The following is a 20714-nucleotide window of genomic DNA, read 5'->3' as shown; positions in this document are numbered from 1 at the left end:
TTGGCTCTCACTTGTGAAAATTCGCCACGCGTCATGTTCGTTAGAGGTTTCGCAATTTTTGCGTAGTCCCTAATGAACCTTCGGTAGTATGAGGTCAGTCCAAGGAAACTTTTCAATTCCTTCAATGTGTTAGGAGGGAGTATGGCTTCGATAGCCTTTACCTTGTCAGGATTCGGGAGAATCCCAGATGTGGTGATAACGAACCCTAAAAACTCGACACTGGTTGCTAGAAAATGGGTCTTATCTAAATTAATTTTTAGGCCCGCTTCATGAATTCTCAAGGAAACCGTTTCTATGTCCCTAAGGTGTTCTTCCTCAGTTTTACTGAAAATTATTATGTCATCAATGTAGACATAACGTATCTTCCCGATCAATTCCTTGAGCACGTCGTCTATCATCCGTTGGAAGATAGCGGGTGCGTTCTTAAGCCCAAAGGGGAGTCCTAAGAATTCATGTTTTCCATTAATTGTGGAAAAGGCCGTTTTTGGAATATCCCTATCGTTCATGGGAATCTGATTTAAACCAGACGTGAGGTCAAGAGTGGTGAAAAACCTTGCGTTTCCGAGGCTTGCGAGTGTATTATTAATGTCGGGAATCGGGTATGTATCCGGAATGGTAACTGAGTTCAAGCGTTTGAAGTCAATCACCATTCGGTACTGCTTTTCCCCATTTGGTCTGTCTTTTTTGGGTACTACCCAAATAGGCGAGTTGTATGGGCTTTTCGACGGTCGGATGATATTTTCCGTCAGAAGCCTCTTCTCGCATGCCAGCCGGATACGGATATCTTTTTGTATAGATTGGTTCTTCTGTGGAGGTACGTATCTCGGCCTTCACACTGGTTCTAGCTTTCTCGCTTCCCACTGGACCGTACAGTTCCTTGAATTTAGTACATAAAGATTCAACCCCTGTCTTTGAGGATTCAGAAATGTTCTGGTCAATTTTAATAAGGTTATTTACTATACTAGAGGATTTATTTTTAAGTGGGATTACTAGCTTTGAGTTAATGGTTAACTCATTCCTATCTCTGTCTATGATTGCTTTTAATTCCTTCAGAGTATCATCGCCAATTATTCCATCGAACGATGTAAGACTCGGAAGCACGAAAAAGGTTACCTCAAGATCACAGCCAACGAAGGCAAAGAATTTTCCACGTATCTTGTTTTTCACGAGGTTTATACCTGCAGGACTAATCACATGAAAAGGAGTATGGACGGGATGGGATACTTGCGCTAAGTTGGGTTTAATGACATTTTTAATCGCGCCCGTATCCACGAGAAATTGTAATGTTTTCCCGTCCCGCGTACCATATTTTGTATATGGTACGCTGGAATCGTGGCACCTATCATAAAATTCGCGTCATCCTGGTTTCCTTCGATATTGAGAATATTAGAACTGTTTGGCTCCCCAGTATCCTCATGTGTGTCCTTGGTAATATTGTTTTCAGGTGTGTCTGCAATCATATTGAATAGCCGCTGTTGTTTCCTCGGGTAACTGTCCGAATTTGCTTCCCTCTTAAACGGGTTGTTTGGGCGGTTTATGTAATTAACGTTGCCGGTTTGGACGCTACCTAGGTCCATTTTGACCGGAGGCTTCGGGCCGGTTGGTTTCGGTGGGGGATATTGTCGGCTTCGGTTACCTCAGTTTCATGATGAGTATGGGCGTCGGGGGTTCCTGTTGGTGTTGAACCTGTCTATATTTCTTGAATGCGAAGGGATTCCAGCTTCGTTATGGAAGGGATAGTGCACAGGTGTGGATATTGCGTTCGGTGCTTGAACATGTACCGAACTATTTCAGGCACCGTCTCAACACTATGTATCCAGGAAACAAACTGTACTGGATTGCCTTCAAAAACCTGTAACCCTTTTACCGGGTCCGGAAGCCTAGAGATTTCTCTCAACTCAAACTCGTTGTTCGGCCCTCGAAGTGGTTCTTGAGGTTCTTCAGATAGCCCCGAAATTCCACCAAAACCATTGGTTTCGACTGATTACAGCCTATTTTCTAAGGACCCAAGCTGCCCAATAAACGGTTGTAAAGGGGGTCTCAAAATTAACGCAAGATTTGAATTTGCCGCCATTTGTGCAGTGAAGTGTTGCCAACCCTGAAAAAAAGCAATTTGACAGCTAACAGTATAGGGTTATTAAAAATGGAGCGTTACACGATAGAACAACTTGTCTTTATTATTCAAGAATATTTCAAAAATAGTGAAAGCTTGGCGGCTGCAGTTCGAAAATTTCATACAAAATATGGTCGGAATAGTGTTTTAACTTCGTCAACTGTAAAGAGATTAATTGAAAAATTCATGGAGACTGGATCCGTTGGAGACGCCAAACACACTGGTCGTCCAAAAACAAGCCGTTCAAATGTGAATGTCGAAGCAGTGCTTGAGACGACAGGCTCCAGGATTACAGTCACTCCTTGTTCAAGTAGAGAATACGAAAATTAAACTTTTGGCGAAATGTTTATTTTCTAAAAATGAATACAATGTTATTATAATATTAAAAAATATTAGGATTGTTAATATTTTTACCGGTTGGTAATTTTTCCTTTTTCTTGAACTTGACTTGAAACTTGAACGTTTAAATTTTAAAATGACAATGGATTAAATAAAATGACAATGTTGCCAACAATTAAACATAAGAAAATGGCACGATAGCCAACATACATAAATAATAAAAGATGTGTTCGTTTGTTTGTTGCTCCTTTGTTCGTCGGTGGATGTGTTCGTTTGGCCGCATTTTTGGTCGTCGACACTCCTTCTTATCTCAATTGGGTAACAGCCTCCTTCTTTTGTCACTTAATGAGTTTTAGTTTCATTCATTTTCGATTTGTTCTTTCACAAGTTATTTACTGTCTTGTGGTTTGTTCACTGTTTTTTTTTTTTATTAATAGCTTTTCTTTTGTAAGCTATTCACTGTTTTGCATTCACAGTTTCTTATTAATAACTGTTTTGCGGTTTTATTCACTTGTTTAAGCTATTCACTTTTGAAAGCTATTCACTGTTTTTTTTTAATCAGGGAATGTCCCTGCTGGTCCGGATATAAATAAAACGCAATTTTTTTCTAATAACTTTACAATATTTATTTCAGCGCTACCGCACTGCTCAAGGTACCAAATTCGAATGCCCAACTTAAATTCTAAATTACATTGCATTGACTTGATTTTACTTTTATTCTGCTGATATGCAGTTCCCATGCATATCTTCGCCTCAAATTTCATCCGTCGCTCGTGTGCCGCGTATGCACTTTTTTGTGTCTGTTTAAGGGGATACATTAGTTTATGCAACCCAACAACAAAATAAAAGAAACAATAAACACAATTTGTTTTAAGATACAATTTATTTTTGATTTGTTATGCTAATGATACATGTTTACTTCGTGAAGGTCGGACGGCAATTGAAATGTGAATTTTGAAAATTGGATACTAAAAGAGACTCCACAATCCTACTGAATTGAGGAGTCTATACCAAGAAAAGACTTTAATGACAAAATTAAATGTGAATATGAAGCCTTAATTGCGCTTCCCACAGTAATTGCTGTTCTTAGATTCATATCTTAGAATTGAATCATAATGTTTTCTTTCAACCACTTATATTGTAGTAAAAAATAGAACAAATAGGAAATGCGATACAGAAAGTATGCATAATGATATGACACTTTGGAATGCCAATTTATCTTTTGTTTATAAATGATACTGAACACAAAATGTGCTGAGTTGAATAAGAGAATAAAACAAATAAGTGTTTAAGTTAAACATGATCTAAACGTATTGAGTTTAACAAAGAGTATCAACCAACAACGTAGTAGAATGTTAAGAGAGAAAAAAAAAAACGTTGTTGTATTTTATAAAAAGAAATGAAACAATTTTATTAAATGATAAAGGAACTTAAAAGTAGTACAAAGGAAAGTGGAATTTCAAAAGTGAATGAAAAAAAAAGTATTATAGGCAACCATGAACTGCGTTGAGTGTTCTTTGTAATATTTTATGCGATCGGGGGAAATGGCAGTAAAATAAGCAAACAAAACTAAACGCTATGTAGCAAAATCTCAAACCTCTGGTGTATAATTTTTTTGGGACGGTATCGAGAAGAAACCTTCGCTCAATGAAATAACAAACAAGAGTGGCTTTCTTCGCATCGTGTTCTTTCTTTTATACGCTCCGAAAGAAGCTTTTCCTTAGTAAAGCTTTTAACAGCTGTTTGAGCTCAAATGTAAATTTATAGTAGCGCAGTTTGTGGTGCCAAATTATTTATTATTTAAGATTGTTTAATTACGGAACCTAAAAAGTTTATTGATCGTTTAGAACTCGTATGTGTTATAATTTGTTCTTCGCGAGTGCTACTTTCTCTGATTAGTTCTTTATCTTCTAATGATGGTTGATATGCTACACTTACTATGTTATGAAAAGGTTTTAACATTTTATCTAAGTCTATAACATGGTATAAAAAGTTTGTTTCATTATATAAATATGCGTCGTCTGCTTGAGTGGCAATATATTTTTTATTTTTTAAATTTACAATGTTTGAGGATTTCACAAAGTTTAGCTTTGTTACCTGAAGGATGAATATTATTATAATGTAAATATTTTTTCTTGATGTCATCTTTATGAATGATCTTCCCCTGTGTTGTTTGGAGAGTGTCCCCATTGTCTTTATTAACAATATATTTTTTATATTTTGGCTTATCTTTAGTACGTCTATTACTTCTTACGAACACTTGATCGTTCCTTTTATATTCCTTATTAATGTAACCGATTATAATTCAGCAAACAAATCTCTGTTTTTTGTCAAACGTTTAAAAAGAAAACACCAATTATTATACTTTTTCGGATTATGCGGAGCACAGTTTATTTAATATGTCTTACTTCGACTGAGGCTTACCATTGACTGACTCGGTCAACTCAACGATAAACAGCAACGGCTTTATTTGAATTTACTAATACATAGTAATACATAGAATAGAATAAATAATACTAATACATTGAATTAAATACATTGAATAGAATACATTTCTCCTACCGGCAGCTCTTGGATAAATACATTTTTTCTTTTTGCTACATTAACACGTTTTTTATTGTGATATTCTATATTTTGTAACTGTTTGCTTTCCAATGTTTTACTTATATTTGGATGTTTACCTCTATCCAAATATATATCTATAGGTTTTTCTTTAGTCACTGAATGGATAGTTAAATTATATTGTTTAACCGCGTTAAATATTTCAATGATCGGTTTAGTATTATTTTGTAAGGCTAATGCTTTACTGAGCTCGATAAGAGTACTATGGAATCTTTCGATTTGACCGTTCGTTGTAGAATGTTGAACTGGAGTCTTAAAATGTTTGATGTTCGATTTATTCAAGATTGCTTGAAAAGAGGGGGTTGAGAATATATTTTCGTTATACGTTATGATGCACTTTCTCGGATGCTGGATTCAATACTTTAGCTTATGTTTGGCTGGAAGCGTGTGGTGATTTCTTACTTGGTTGTTTCAGAAAATTTCCTCGTTAATTTGTGTGGTGAAGAAACTTTTGGCAATTCCTACTGTCAGTTCGGAGTTTTTAAGCACTTTAATTAATTTTAACTTTAGGATGGAGGGATCCCGGTTGAGCCCCCAATTAAATATTTCTACTCAATTTTATTTAAAAAAAAATCTTTATTAATTTCAAACAAAATCTTATTCTAAGCTTTACAAAATCTTTTTTTGACTTGTTCTTAATTTATTCTTATAAATGGTGTTGTCGGAGTAACACTTTCAATTCAGAATTTCGGATAAGAACAGCGGTGGCGTTCTGTTGATGTTTGGGTTTTTATACTCGTTGAACAAAGAAGTCGTAAGTGACTTTTATTGCTTACGAGAGCTTTTGGTTAATTAATAAACGAAGTTCATTGGTGCCGCCTGGATTATGTTTATCGTATGTTGTTTCCGTTTGCGTGTGCAACATGATATGGTTTGTCTGAACCATTTTATTTTTGTTGTGTGGTGAAGGCATCTCCTTAATTTATATATGTCAATTGGGACATGGACGACATGAAAAACTTACCCCAAAATTCTCGACGCAGTGGCCACTTCCCCGATGAATCCTGGAAGTTCGATAGGCAATATGCACTTTCCTTTTTTTTGTTTATTTTAAAATCATACAAAAATTACCACCACTTTTTTTTGTTTTGATTTTAAGATTGTTCCTGTTTTATGGTTGTCAAAATAGCGTATTTCTGATATTCAATCAGAAGAGCTTATTCCTTCTTTACTTGATCTGATCTTGAATGCAGTCAAGTATTTTCCTTAAGTGGATTTTGAAGAAAACAACTGAATACTATTTAAACTGTCAACTCTATTAAACTATCGAAATAAACTTAGAACAATATTAAAAGTATCTCTTATTAAACTGGAAGCACTTTTATAAGATCTTGGGTCAACATTCCAGATCTACTAGTTAAAATTACATCATTTATCTTTTCTAACATTTTTTGTAAATTTAATATGTTTTTATTTAATTCCATTTCTTTTCTTAATTCTAAGATATCATCAGTAATAGCATTATAATGATTATTCAGAACATTGTTTCTTTCAAAGATATTTTTTAGTTGCTTGAATTGCTGATTGAACAGGTCATTTATTTCTATTTGTTTGTTATTATTTCGGACGATGGTTTTAGTTACATCTTCTAAGTTGTCTAACTTTTCTTTAATTATTCTTCCATCTTCACTATCTAGGTTTCCGAAAATTGTTTTTATACCTGTTCCTACAATGTTTATCCATCCTCTTTTTACTATGATATGATGTGGTATTATAGTTTCTAATTTTATTTTTATTGTCTTTATTTCCTCTCTAACTGTATTTTCTACATGGGTTGTTTTCTCAATTGTTCCACTAAATTCTGAAACTTGGTTAAATTTATTAAATGGAGTAAAATATCATAATTTTCTATGATTTTGATTGGCTTAGAATTTATTATTACTAATTCCTGATTTATTTTATTTATTTCTATCGATTGACAAGCTATCATTGGTAGAATTACTAATATTATTAATGATAGGATCCTTATTTATGTTTTGACTAACATATTTTTTTAGTTTCAAAAATTGGTCCTTGTGTAAAGTTTGTTTTTCTCTATTTGGTTGTATAGTAACCTTTTTATTTTTTATTTCTAACACTTTCACTTTTTTGTGTTTTGTTTTTAATTTATTAAATTGTGCTGGATCATTCACTTTTGTATAGTTTGGATTTATTTAAACATTAGTTCTATTTGAATTCTTTTTACTATTAATTTTTTCTTTTACTTTTTCGATTCTGTCAAAGATCACTTTATTCTCTGTTTTTCCTAGGTGAACGTCAATAGGTTTTTCTTTTGTGGTCAAGTGTATGGTTTTGTTATAAATTTCTAATGCTTTTATTGGGGAGTCTTTGTGAAATATGTTTTTATCAAATATTCTAATGTGTTCATTAAGAGTACTGTGTAATCTTTCAATATCACTGTTTCCTGTATGTCGATACGGAGTACAAAAATGTGTTTCTATTTTCTTTTCTTTAAAAATTTGTTCAACTGTATAAGTTTTAAAGGTTGGGTCGTTGTCTAAAGTCAACTTTTCTGGGACTGGTAAATAAGTAAATATTTTTTGTAGTGCGCGTGCTACGTCTGTTTGATTTTTCGATCTTAACTCTTCGATTGCTGCGAACTTACTAAATTTGTCGATACAAGTCAGATATCGTACATGCTTTGGGCGAATCCAATTGTCAATATGGTAGTGTTTGTGTGATTCTGAGGGTGTTGGTGTTTTTTCATATGGAATCTTTATTGGGTTTCTCTCTATCTTGAGATTACACGTTTTACAATTGTTTGTGTATTTCGTTATTTCTTTTCTCATGTTTGGGTAGTATATTTCCCTTTTGAGTTCTAAATATAGTTTTTCGATACCAATGTGGTTGAATTCTATATGCTTCTTATGTATTTGATCGTTGAGATCATCGATATTTTGGATATCTTTCACTAAAGTAAATGCTCTAAAGATTTTTATTTTGGATTTATTATTTATTTTCCAATATTCTTGGAAGAGATTGAACGTTTTATCGTCTGTTAGCAACGCATTGCTTTTTTCTAGATTTAGTTCTAAGATAATATTTTTGAAAACAAGTTCACTTAAGTTCCTTTTTATTGTGAATACTACTAAACTGGGTCGTTACGTCCTTATTTCTTTCAAAAAAAATTAAATTTCCTACAGACTTTAGGATAACTGATTCAATTAGTCTGTTTTCTGAGTGGGTATAGATATATATTTAAATAAATATTATATTAGGTTTTTTGCTTCTTTGAATTGTTGCCTCCGGGGTGTCTTTGTTAAAAAAGAAACCTCCTATCGACGCTTTTTCTTTCAGAACCTCAGATTAATACCCACACACCTACTCCTACTTTTCAAGCCTCTGTTTCTTCCTAACAATAATGTACTTGTGGGTAAAAAGCTCCAGGTTTTTCACTCATACAATGTTCTTCAAAAACTTGCATTAATACCCATTCGGTTACACCAGCTTGCTGTTTGTCTGAACAAGCTGGTTTAACTGGTTCTTAAGAGTCCTTAAGTCTCGTTTATCTGCGTAGTGCAGTGACAAACAAGACTTCATGTCGAGCCAGTAACCGTCGCAGATATTATAACTCACGAGGGCAGCATCAGCAGGGCCTCTAATCTTACCCCTGATGTGTTGGAGTAGGGCGCGATATAGGAGCTTTGACTTGACTATCTCATAGTCCTTGAAGATCCCCTTCACAGCATGTATCCACGATAAATACTGCGTAGGATTTCCATTAAATGCCTGCAACTCCTTTACGCAGCCGGGTAATTTACTGATTTCTCTTAGCTCAGCCTCCATTTGTGGAGGACTGAGGACAAAACTACTATTAATACTATCGTCCGCAGCTGCTATAGGAGCGACTGCCGCAGTTGCCTTCTCTTCGACAAATTGTATCCTCTCTCGAAACCCTTTAGTTGACTGATTAGTTTGCTAACAGCACCATTTATTTCAACTATTTGTTGGGTGACTTTTTCCATTTTTTAAAGAGAAAAAAAGGCTTACCTTAGTAACAAGCGTATTCTTTTAATTCAATATTCTTTGCCTTTTTTTTGCACAATTTTCAATTATTATTATTTCACCTTAACTGCTTCAGACAATTATGCACCTTTAAATACCTTTGTATCAATGCACCTCTTTTTGGTATATTTGTTCAATGGTGAGCTTAATGCACTTAATAAACCTACTAATGGCACGAACAACTCCACCCTCGTATCCCTTAGTGTTTAAGGATATCCGCAAGTTCTCATGGGTATGCAAAAGTTTTATGCTCAAGGTACCACAAATAGTCTACTGTGTTTTCATGGGTACAGTAACATTCACTATAAAGGAGTGTATTGGTCTTGGCATAGATACTTCAGCAAAAAGAACACGAAACGAATGTCCCTGCTCGGGCACCTACTACATTTAAATATTTCTGCCCAAGAGCAGCTAAATTCGGTGATATCGGTTGTCGCGCTTTCCAATATGCTAATGGATCAGACTTCCTTGCTTGAATGTCTTCCTCAATATAGCCCTTAAGTTCCCTGATTGCCGATGATCTTGGAGTTGAGATCATCGCTGTTGACAGGAACAGCAGGAACTCTCCCTGTTGCAGCTCTTGATGCAGACGGGCACATCAAAGCCAGTTCCTCCTCCAAATTTATTTTGGCTATTCTTTTAACTTCCTCCTGTAACACCTTGGTCTTAATTATAGGGTCCATCACGGTGCCGGTTTGGAACACAGAATTCCTATAAATTGGAATGAATCTGTGGGTCAACAAGCCTTCGAGTTCATTCGCAAACTCCTTGGTGAATTGGGAGGAATTATTAGAACACGATACTTTCCTGAGCACCACTCAAGCACCGTCTACCAAAACAATTATTTTTGAAATGCTCACAAACTTCTCAATGCTAAACTCTTTTGTAAGTAATTCAAAGGGTTTCAGGACTTGTAATTTTTCTTCCAGGAGTAGCCACTCATCAGCTAGCAAACTTGAGACGGGGTTTTTTAAAAAATAGCTAAATCTTCTACCATCTATATAATGAATTGGATTTATTTCCAAATTTCTTAAAATTACATTACCATTTGCTGCATGTTGAGGTGTTGATGCTGCTTCTGTTGCTGCTTGATGCATCCTCGCCGCCATTATTTCAATTGGTTGTTGCCGCTGTTGTAACTGTTCTTGCAGTTGGATGTCTTGTTGCTGTACAGCTGCAATTTGTTCTGGATTCATGATGATTGATCGTTTGTGATGCTGCCTTAATTGATTTTCACTTTCAGTTCGTTGCGAATCGTTTTTGATTCGTTTTAAAATGTTTTCTTTTATATAAGGATATTTTAATTAATCCTTCTTCACTCAATTATCTTTCCTTTACGGAATTTGAAATATTTATCATTTGCACTGATATTGATTTCAGATAATTCTTGCTTATGAAATTTTTTTCATTCAAATACACTGAATTAAATTAAAAATTGTATCTATTGTGGTATATTTTCTTTTTTATTAAAAATGTAACTTTCTAACGCGACTAGTTGAGGTTTTGGAAGGGCGCCAGTAAAACTTGTGAGAGCTTGGGTGTGGAGAACTTGTTGAAACACTTATCACTTAAGCTTGTTCGAATTTTCGAAGTATACTTTTTAGTGTTGCCATGTGGTTGTTTCATAGGTAAAAGTAGTAGGTAGTGAATTAGAAAATAGTACTGACATTTTATTTAAATAGTTAAGTAAATGAAATGAACAAAATTATTATAAAATAAAGAATTAAGTGAATAAATATAATGGATGTGGTTGTTACAAATGAACAATTTATTAATAATAAAGAATTAAATAAATATAATGGATGTGTGTGGTTGTTACAACTTTACAATAATCTACTTTGCTTGGGCGCGCCAGACAATAGAATAGCTGCTGTAAAGTATTTAATTTAAAGTATTTAAATTTGTGAATAAAAGACGTTTTGTTTGATCCCTGTCACCGTCAAAGTTTTTAATGAATTTTATTAGGAAAGTAATTGGGAGTTCCGAAGAAGAATCTCCACGAAAATATTTTGTCTCTTTATCTTTATCATCTTTGTCTTCATTTTCACTTAAAGCTTCAATTTCACTTAACTCTCCTTCTCTAACACTATTTACATCATCATTCGACATGATTTTTAATTCAATGAATCACCACAAAAAAGTCAACGCACAATTAGCACAATAAGCACAATTTAATTAAACCAAATGCGAAACAAAAAAAAATGTGATATACTCGTACCAAGTACTTACATTGCTTGAATTGAATTGAGTTTGTTACATTTTTTTTATTATTATCCCACTTCTGACACCAATTTGTAAAGTATTTAATTTAAAGTATTTAAATTTGTGAATAAAAGACGTTTTGTTTGATCGGTAGGTTAACCAGGAATGAATTAATTTTTCTATTGGAAGTATAGTCAGAGGAGAACAGAACAAAGGAAAGAATGTGCTGTGTGCACGAAATAAGAAAATCGAAATAAGCGTGGGGAGTATAGAGATAAGATGTCATCATATTTAAAACAACTCTTTGTCTCGCTCTTATGTCTCAGGTTTCAGTACTTCGCTCAGCGTGCGACATCTAGTCACGAAGCCCTGAAACCCAAACATAAAGGGAATAACACATTAACAACAATCGCATTCATTTTATACTACACTATCCTGATTTTCCTTCAGGTTTTTTTTTTCTCTAGATATCGTTCAATGCATCACCGATATTCGTTCGATAGTTAACACTTTTCACTTTATTTAGTTGAGTATTTTCGTTACTCGTTACATTTTAAACACTTATTGTTCCTTACGTGTATCGGTTTATTTTACTAATTCACTTTATTTAATGTGGTTCTTAACGGATACATTCATTTTTAACGTATCCTACCGACTGCCCCACTTTTATTAAAGGATCCTCATTTTCCGAAAAAAATATACACTTTTTCTATCGTTAGAGAGATTAAATAAAACAACCGTTTTTAATTTTTAATTTAATATAATCTATTCAAAGCATCTGACCCCTTACCACTGGTGGTGGGAAGTCTTCCGCTATACGTCGTATCTTTCTTCAGTTTAAACTAAGAATCAAAAGATTCTCGATACATCATTCGGTTTTTATATTATTTTTTACAGAGGGCAAAAAGTGTTTATTAACAATTTCTTTATCTTTGTTTGCTTTGGTTGAATTTAAAGTCAAGATTTTATTACCGATCACACAAGTGGACTCGGATATAACATATCTAAAGCATATATATTTATTTAATTTAATGATTAAGTTTTAGGTATAACAAGATAAATATTTAGTAGAGGAAATGGAGAGGCTTTTCTTTCTACACTGTTGATCTAGAACTAACTGATTCCTGGTTTGTCGTTCGTCTCATTCTTTTTGTCGTCTTCTCCGTCTTGACTGAATGTGTGTATGTGTGCGTGCGAGTGATATGTATGCGTTCTATAATATATGAACGATCAAATGAAGTTGACCGTCAACCCGGGATCTCTATATGTTCTTTTCTATAACAAAAGATAGATTCGATCCTGGTTGATGCGTTAACTAATTAACGGTAGCGAAATGAGCGAAATTTAAATTTGAAGTGTACCTACTTGTATTTCACTTTTACTTATATAAAAATATAGAATATAAAAAAATATATAATAGAAAAATATATAATATAATATATTATTTATATAACTATTAAATCGACTTAGAAATGGCCGATAAAAAACCATACGAAACGAGGGAAAATGACAAGTCTTTATAGCGAGCGAAGTTCAAGGAAAAGACAGTGATTTCCCATTAGGGTTTAATACAAGAAGAAAACTTTAATTTCATTTATAAGCTTCTATTTATACACATATTTTTTCTAGTAGTTTAAGAGAGAGAAGTTACGTTAATTTTACAAATACAATTTTAGGGCGAATTCAAATGCAAAAATTATGGCGATTGGTATAATTTAGGCGCTTAATTTGAATGAAAATAAAAGCAAGTTTAATAGTAAATTGAATAGTTTAAGTACATACAAATTAAGATAGTTAGTAATAGTAATAGATTTTATGATGATTTGATTGGCTCCAACAATATATTTGTCATGTTCATCTTGGCCCGTTCTTACAGACCTTCTTTTTAGTGATTTTAGCTGTCCCTGTATCACATTGTTGATTCTCGTTATTAGCATTCTTATGAGAAATATTGGCAGCCAAATTATTGCCAAAAAACTTGCTCATAACACCTATCAACTGATGCTATATAATATTCTACCACATTTCTTCATCAATAATTTCACTTTCTTCTTTGGAAATGTAGGATTTTATATTAGGATCGTTGGCATTTTTAATTGCTGGTCTCGTTGTTTGACTATCAGTTCAAGATGAGCTAGTGGAAGAAGACGATGAACTTGAGGACGAAAATGACGACGATGATGAAGATGAACGTTGGCGGCTTAAAGTAAAAAAGTACCGTATCATCATCAGATGCGGGTCGGTTTTAAAATTGTTTTGTCTCGAGAATTTTCCATGTTAATTAATGTACCTTGAACAAACAACAAATTAAATAAGTAATTTTATTTGATGAATGTGTAGGTTGATAAATTATATGAGATCGTACAATTCAATATCAATTATATATTTTACAGCGACTTGCTTGAAGAGCGAGTGAAACAAGAACATGGAATAAAAAGAATGCACCGGATAATGAAATAGTACAGAGTTGTCAAAATGACTTATGGGCCTGTTCGGCAATCTGATCGGTTACAGTTCTGAGTAGGTTTGTTTGTAAATTGGTAAAGATTTCCTTTACTGTCACCCAAAGCAACAGCAAAATCATCAGAATTAACAATACGACATCCAGAGGAATCAAAGCTGACCTTCAAACCTTTATCCACCAATCTACTCACTGACACAAGACTACCTTCCAATTCTGGCACAAGCAGCACATCATGAAGAGTTATCTTAATTCGATTCTTTCCTTCATCTACACCCCAAAGCACACCTTCACCATTTCGAATATGAATTACTTTTGTTTGTATTAGTTGTACTTTTTTTTTATAAAACAGTTTTTCTTTGTTTTGAAATTATTTTTGATTTGATTTACTTGGTATTGATTCCGAATTTCCTTACTTTCGATCTTAGATGATTCTATTGACAGTGCAAGTTTAACTGCATCTTCAAAAGTTTTGCTAGCATCTTGCTGTAAGATTCTTTCACGAATTTCATTGTCGCGAATTCCCCTAACGAATTGCGATCTAAGATGAGTTGAATTAGTTGAATTTTTTCAACTACTGCATACAAAGTTGCAATGTGTAGATATCTTCTTTAGGTCCGGTCGGCTTGAAAATTTTATCCAATTCTGGCACAAGCAGCACATCATGAATAGTTATCTTAATTCGATTCTTTCCTTCTTCTACACCCCAAAGCACACCTTCACGACGACCAGCCGTTGCTGTTTGTTTTCCGTCGGCCAAAGTAACGTGAGAGCCATCAAACAGTGTCAAAGAAGCAAAGAAACTTCAATTGCATGTCATATGCGAACTTGCGCCACTGTCAATCAACCACGAATTAGGGTCCTCACTTCCAGCTACGTTAGTCTCATCAACAGATTTAAGATGACTCTTGTTTTTGGAGGACAAATATTAACGACAGTTGGAACGAATGTGTCCCACTTTCTTGCAATAAAAACATATTCTGTTGTCTACTGTTCGCTTGGAATCCGTTTTCATTGCTTTTTCTGGTCTCGAAGATTCCATTCTGTTGACTCTCCGTTGGTATTCATCAATAAGTTTTTGCTTGATGAATTCCTCCTTATCAGGCATACTGACTAAAGTGGAAACCAGGGTTTCCGGGAGGCTTTGCAGCATCATGCATATTTGCGTATCCTTATCTAGGACATGTCCAGCAGCAGCCAGACGGTCAAAAATCTCTTCTATTTCCAAGATATTTTTGACATTCCCATGTTCTTGCAAACGCACATAGCACAACTTTTTCAGAAGAGCAACAAGTTTAGACCGGGATATGTTTTCGCAAAAGAAAATATAACAGGGCAACCCATACATCCTTCGTATGCACACAATTGACACAATTCTTCACCAGAGACAATTGGCTATCTCCAAGGAAAAGAAAAATTGTGTCCGAGTCCTTCGACTCGTGCTACGAAACTTTCAACTTCGGGATGCACACTCTGTCGTCCATAATACCGCCTGCTGGGCCCATAATAGGGTGGCTCGATTTTTTTTTTTTGAATTCAGGTTTTGGGCACTAACCAAAAGTTGCCTTTATATATCATGATGTCAGGTAAAAAAAAAAAATTGAAAAAAATTGCGATCTTGTACTGCCCCAAAGTCATACAAAACTTCTCCTGAAACCAAAAAAAAAACTAGTAAAAAAAATAAAACCAATTTTTATTACTTTGGTGACATTAAATTTTATTATGGATGGTAATCAAGAGCATTTTAAGTAACAAACAATAAAATATGAAGAAAAAAGTGTTAAAACTATGTTTAAAAAAAAGCAAAAAGTTAAGAAAAAACTACAAAATTTTAAAATCTTTTTTAGAATTAAAAAATGGCATTTTTTTTCGGGATTCAATTCTTGTTCTTATAAAGCCATCACGCCTCATTGGACTACAGACAGCAGCTGAAGCTTCAGTCACAATTTTAACGCACCGTTCCGTCGCTTGAGTGTGGCAAGGGTAATCCTTTATGTACGGCATAATTATTGTTTCAATCAATTTGGGATCTTGGATACATTCATTAATATCTATTATTAGATTATAAGAATTTTTTTAAATATTGTTAACGTTAGATTTTAACGAATTAAATTAAATATCTTCCAGACAAATGTTTTTTAATATAGGTGGATCACATAAAATATCCAAATTCCAGTCGATTATGTCAATGTAATCCTGAGCATTAAAGTTAAATTTCGGCAAAACAAAAGACCGCACCGATGTTGATGATGTTCCAAGGTGCTCTCGCGCTTTTTTAATTCTTCTCATAGCTAGAATTTGAATTACTTCCCTTTCGTCCGCAATCATTGATAGTAAAATATTTTCTGGGTGTCCGAAATAGCCATTTCTTTGAATAACGGGGTCAACAATCAATTTTAAATTTTCAGGCAGGTACCTTGTCAATATCATAGTTTTTTGTAGATGTCGAGCTCCATAAATGCACTGAGGTCTCGTTTTTATCTCAAACCATAATGGCGCATAGACCTGTATTATAAAATTGGCCAATAGTTGCAAATTTTCCGATGGTACCACAGTAGAAATATATAACCTTAATATTCGATTACCAGTTGTAAGCCACCTTGAGTGAACGACTTTACCGGGATTTCTCTTTCTTAAACCGTCGCTACAAATCCCTGAACTGATAGCTTGGCAAATTTCAAACAGGTATCGTTGGTCAGTGCTGAGATCATGAGTATTTGATAATGCTGGAAGGTTACATTGGATAGCTTGAAATGACACTACCGGCAAATTCTCACAATCCTTCAGTTTATTTCCCAAAGTGCCTGTAAAGCTTCGTGGTCCAGTTGTTGTTCCATCAAGATGCTCAAATATGTGTCGAAGTATAAGTTCATTTGCAACTGACATATGAACCATTGCAATGGTTTTCCGAGCTCTAGTTCCAAACGGCGAATAGCACCCCCTTTGGATCCCGTGTTTATAACTGTGCCATCACTTCCAATAACCACAAGTTTGGATTTATCAATCCCTTTTTCATCAAAGAACTCTTTCAATTTTGAACTAATGGTTTCAGCTTTTCCGTTTTTAAGAGAGATATGTCCTAAGTATTCCGATCCAGGTTCTTTAACTAAACTTAAATGCTCTTCAATAATAAGCTTCCTTCTTTTATCTATCATACTTAGAGTTTTATCTCTTCGTCCATCAAAATATATCCCAAACTGGAGATCTTGGAAAGACATCGACAAAGTTGATAAGGTTGCCCTTTCCTTCTCACGGGCACGTCTGATTTTGTGCCTATCTACAACGTTGGCAAAATTGTCCTGTGAAATCATTCCAACATCTTGCAAAGTCGCTGAAACAATTGCTGCAGCTGCCCTGTCTGAAATCCCAAATCTATCGAGAGTTTTCGCAACTGTAGATAAGTTCTCAATTTTCTGTGTGGTTAGATGTTCTGCACCGATTGGAGTTACAGATATTTCAAAAGAAGATTCCGGTGATGATCCTGATGACAAAGTTGAATTTGTATCTTGACGAGCAGGTGAGGGTGGTATTTCATCGTTTTGAATTTCCGATATGAAAGCTCTACTAGTTGACGGAGTTTGTTCCAAAACAGATTGCGATGCTGATGCAGATGGAATATTAACATTAGTGGCATGTTTTATAAGTGATGCATCATGTCTTCTTTTCCTTTGAAGGCATGCTGAAATCTGCTTTGTTACTTTGACATCAACATTGCTTATAACCATTTTTCGTTGCGTTCGTTGATCCATTAAAAATTGTCTTTCTCTTACTGGCACTTTGAATTGTTTTTCACACCGGCATGAATTCAAATCCTTACATTTGCATATCGCGATATCAAAAAGACAACGAGATTTTTCTTTAAAAATTTTAATGCGATTTTTGTAAGACTCTACGTCTTTTCTGGATTTGTAGGGTTTCAATAAGTTTCGGTATTTCTCATGATAACTTTTTATTTTACTCGAAACTGACCGCTGGTCTATTACAGCTGGTATGGACGCAAACTCCCACAGTTTAATTAATTTTTCACTAATTACTTCACATGTATTGGAAACCGAGTTCTTGAATTCTTTTAGTTTATTTCGACTAATCCACAAAAAACATAGAATAACATCTTCATATGTTGGAAGTACATTTTTTGGTAAGTCTCGACCAAAACCGAAAACTGGACACATCAAATCACTCCGTAAAACTGACATTTCTCTATATGAGGAAAATTAAGCACTTGTCGACGCAGAAAAAAAAACACTTCTAAATGATATTGCTAGGTCTAATACAAAAACTTTTTTGTTTCAAGATATGGGTTCCGTCGGTTTTTGGATTAGAGATATTGAATGCCTTGCCTAGGTTTATATTTTTTAAATGCTATAGGGAAGGGATGGTGGTTTTTTCAATATAACCAGTTTTCGGTTTCTTCGTCACTTCAATTTAACCTGCTGAAAAACCGGTTTTTGTATAACTGTGACCTGTAAATGTGAATGAAAGTGTTCGTGGTCGCAGTTACGTAAAAAACCGGTTTTTCAGCAGGTTAATCTAAGAAGAACAACTCAACAATTTCCCCTCCTCATATTCCTACCCCTACGCCCCATAACCTGTTGGACAATCTCTTTAATTGCAAAAGAAAAGAGCATAAGTTATTTTGGACAAACTATTTATTTTCAGTTTAAGTAATAAGCAAAAGGTTATAGTGAAGTGAACAGTTTGAGATAAAAGTAAAATATAAAGGCGTTCTTTTTAGGTAGCTTCTAACGTCTCAAAAAGAATGAAGTTGGTTGCAGTTGTGTTCATTTTAGTTGTGTTCATTGTTTTAGTAGTGTTTTAGTAGTAAAGGTTTGTTCGCTCAACAATAATTACAATGTCCAAATGTGTCAAGTATTGCATCAATATTAGGAATAGGAAATGTATGCTCTTTAGTTTTAAGATTTAATCTACGGTAATCGATAACTATTCTCCATGCTTTATTTCCATTCGAGTCTTCTTTTTTTGGTACCACCCAAATAGGAGCATTTTAAGGAGATGTTGAAGGTTCAATTTTTTTTGTTCTAAAATTTCTTTAACTTGTCGATCAACTTCTTTTTTATGAAACTCAGGGTATCTATATCATCAGTAGGTATTTTGTGTTTGACATAGTTAGTAAAAGCTAAATCATCGCCTTTGTGATAAAAAGTTTGATTCATTTGATTACAAACTTTTAATAATTCAGATATTTTCCTCATTATTAAGATGATCTGTGTTCGTTCGTGAAATTTGGTATACTAAAATCTTCTTTAATGTGATTCATATAGTTAATTGAATTTTCATATTCAAATTCTTCAGTTTTAATAATTTTTCTTTGTAAAATATAGTAGCGTTGTTAGGGATTAGTATATTATTACCCAGCAAACCGTTATATTCATTAGAAAAGTTATACATTTGAAATTCGGCGTCTTCTAAGACTGTTAAAAAGAATTTTTCTTTGGGGAAAATAGGGTCTTTATAAATAGTTATAGGGTTACCTGCTGTTTTAATTGTTAATGTTCTTAAATCTTCATTCAATTGGTAACTATTTTTGAAGCCACCGAAATTTTCTAACAATATTGCTTTTATATCTATCCATTTCGTTAGATGTGTGTGGATTTCTATGGCCTGTCTTGCTCGGCCTATGAATTTTGATTTCAAAAGATTAATACACATTCTCTGACCGTGTTCGTTATAAGTCAATAGTATGGGGATTGTGTCGTCTACGTTATTTAAAAATATTGGGAGATCTTCCGTTCTTCCATCAAAAGTAGAAAGTCTTTCTATATATTTTAATGGGTTGAGTTCTAAGACTCTTAATGAACTATTATTAACACTATTTTGTAACATATTCGTATTTAAACTAGGTACGTAATATGGTTTTTGGCTTTGGTTTTCTCCTTGATGTCTTGTCTTGAATTTTTGTATTGTCTTCTTTATTATCGAACACGTTCTGGCTTTCCACATGGATGATATTTGCCTCGTAAAGTTGTTCTTCCTTCAGGTCTATTTTATTTCTTTACATATTTTCTTTTTCCTGATTTTTCTTTTTCACTTCACTTTTTGTTTTATTATATAAAATATTTTGTGAATTATTTTTCCTCTATGGATTTCGTAGTATAAGGCATATTCATTGACCTGAGCTACTAAAATAATTCTTTCGAAAGAGATTCAATGTGTAAAGTATTTAATTTGTGAATTTAATGAAAGACGTATTCTTCGATAGGTAGGTTAAATAGGAATGAATTTTTCGCTTTTCACACAAAAAATTGTCCACAATCACGAGTTACGGGTTGCTTTAAATATTTATTTTTTTGTCTTTATTTTGTCCATCAAACCTTTAAGCTTAGTACCACAATCACGAGTTACGAGTTGCTTTACGTATTTTGTCGCTTGTCTAGTGTTGGTTTTCACAAACATTCTTTTTCTCACACAATCACGAGTTACGAGTTGTTATAAGTTTCGCGAACAAGATAAATATTTAGTAGAGGGAATGGAGAGGCCTTTTTTTATACACTGTTGATCTAGAAACTAACTGATTCCTCGTTTTGTCGTTCGTCTCGTTCTTTTTGTCGTCTTCTTCGTCTTGACTGAATGTGTGTATGTGTGCCTCCGAGTGATATGTAGGTATGCGTTCTATAATATATTTGTCGTGTTCATCTTGTCCCGTTCTTACAGACCTTCTTTTTAATGATTTTAGCAGTCCCTGCATCACATTGTTGATTCTCGTTATTAGCATTCTTATGAGAAATATTGGCAAAGAAAATAAGGAAAAATATAAATAGAAAAAAGAAAAGAGATTAGAGATAAATTAAAAATATAAATACTCTTAAATTTAGTTTTATAGATTTTCTGCATCGTCATCATCGTTCTGGTGAATTGTTCTTTCTTCTTCTCTGGTTTCATCATCTCGGCTAATTGTTGCTGCCGCGGCGACTGCATTCATTATTGCATTATTTTTTATATGTATGCTCTCTG

At 33.9% G+C, this 20714-nt stretch overlaps 1 protein-coding gene across 1 annotated transcript in view; it reads left to right on the top strand.

Moving 5' to 3' along the window:
• Window positions 1–5044, top strand: part of LOC129945649 (zinc finger protein ZFP2-like) — a 30699-nt gene extending 25655 nt beyond the window's left edge. Inside the window, exon 7 of the mRNA XM_056055491.1 lies at window positions 3087–5044. Within this exon, the coding sequence (XP_055911466.1) occupies window positions 3087–3131 (45 nt within the window). The 3' untranslated portion in view covers window positions 3132–5044. The remainder of the gene's footprint in view (window positions 1–3086) is intronic.
• Window positions 5045–20714: the final 15670 nt, after the last annotated feature.

Source organism: Eupeodes corollae, chromosome 2 (assembly GCF_945859685.1).
Source record: "Eupeodes corollae chromosome 2, idEupCoro1.1, whole genome shotgun sequence".
Taxonomy (NCBI): domain Eukaryota; kingdom Metazoa; phylum Arthropoda; class Insecta; order Diptera; family Syrphidae; genus Eupeodes; species Eupeodes corollae.
Note: the sequence above shows the minus strand (reverse complement) of the source record. Positions and strands in the feature narration are given on the sequence as shown.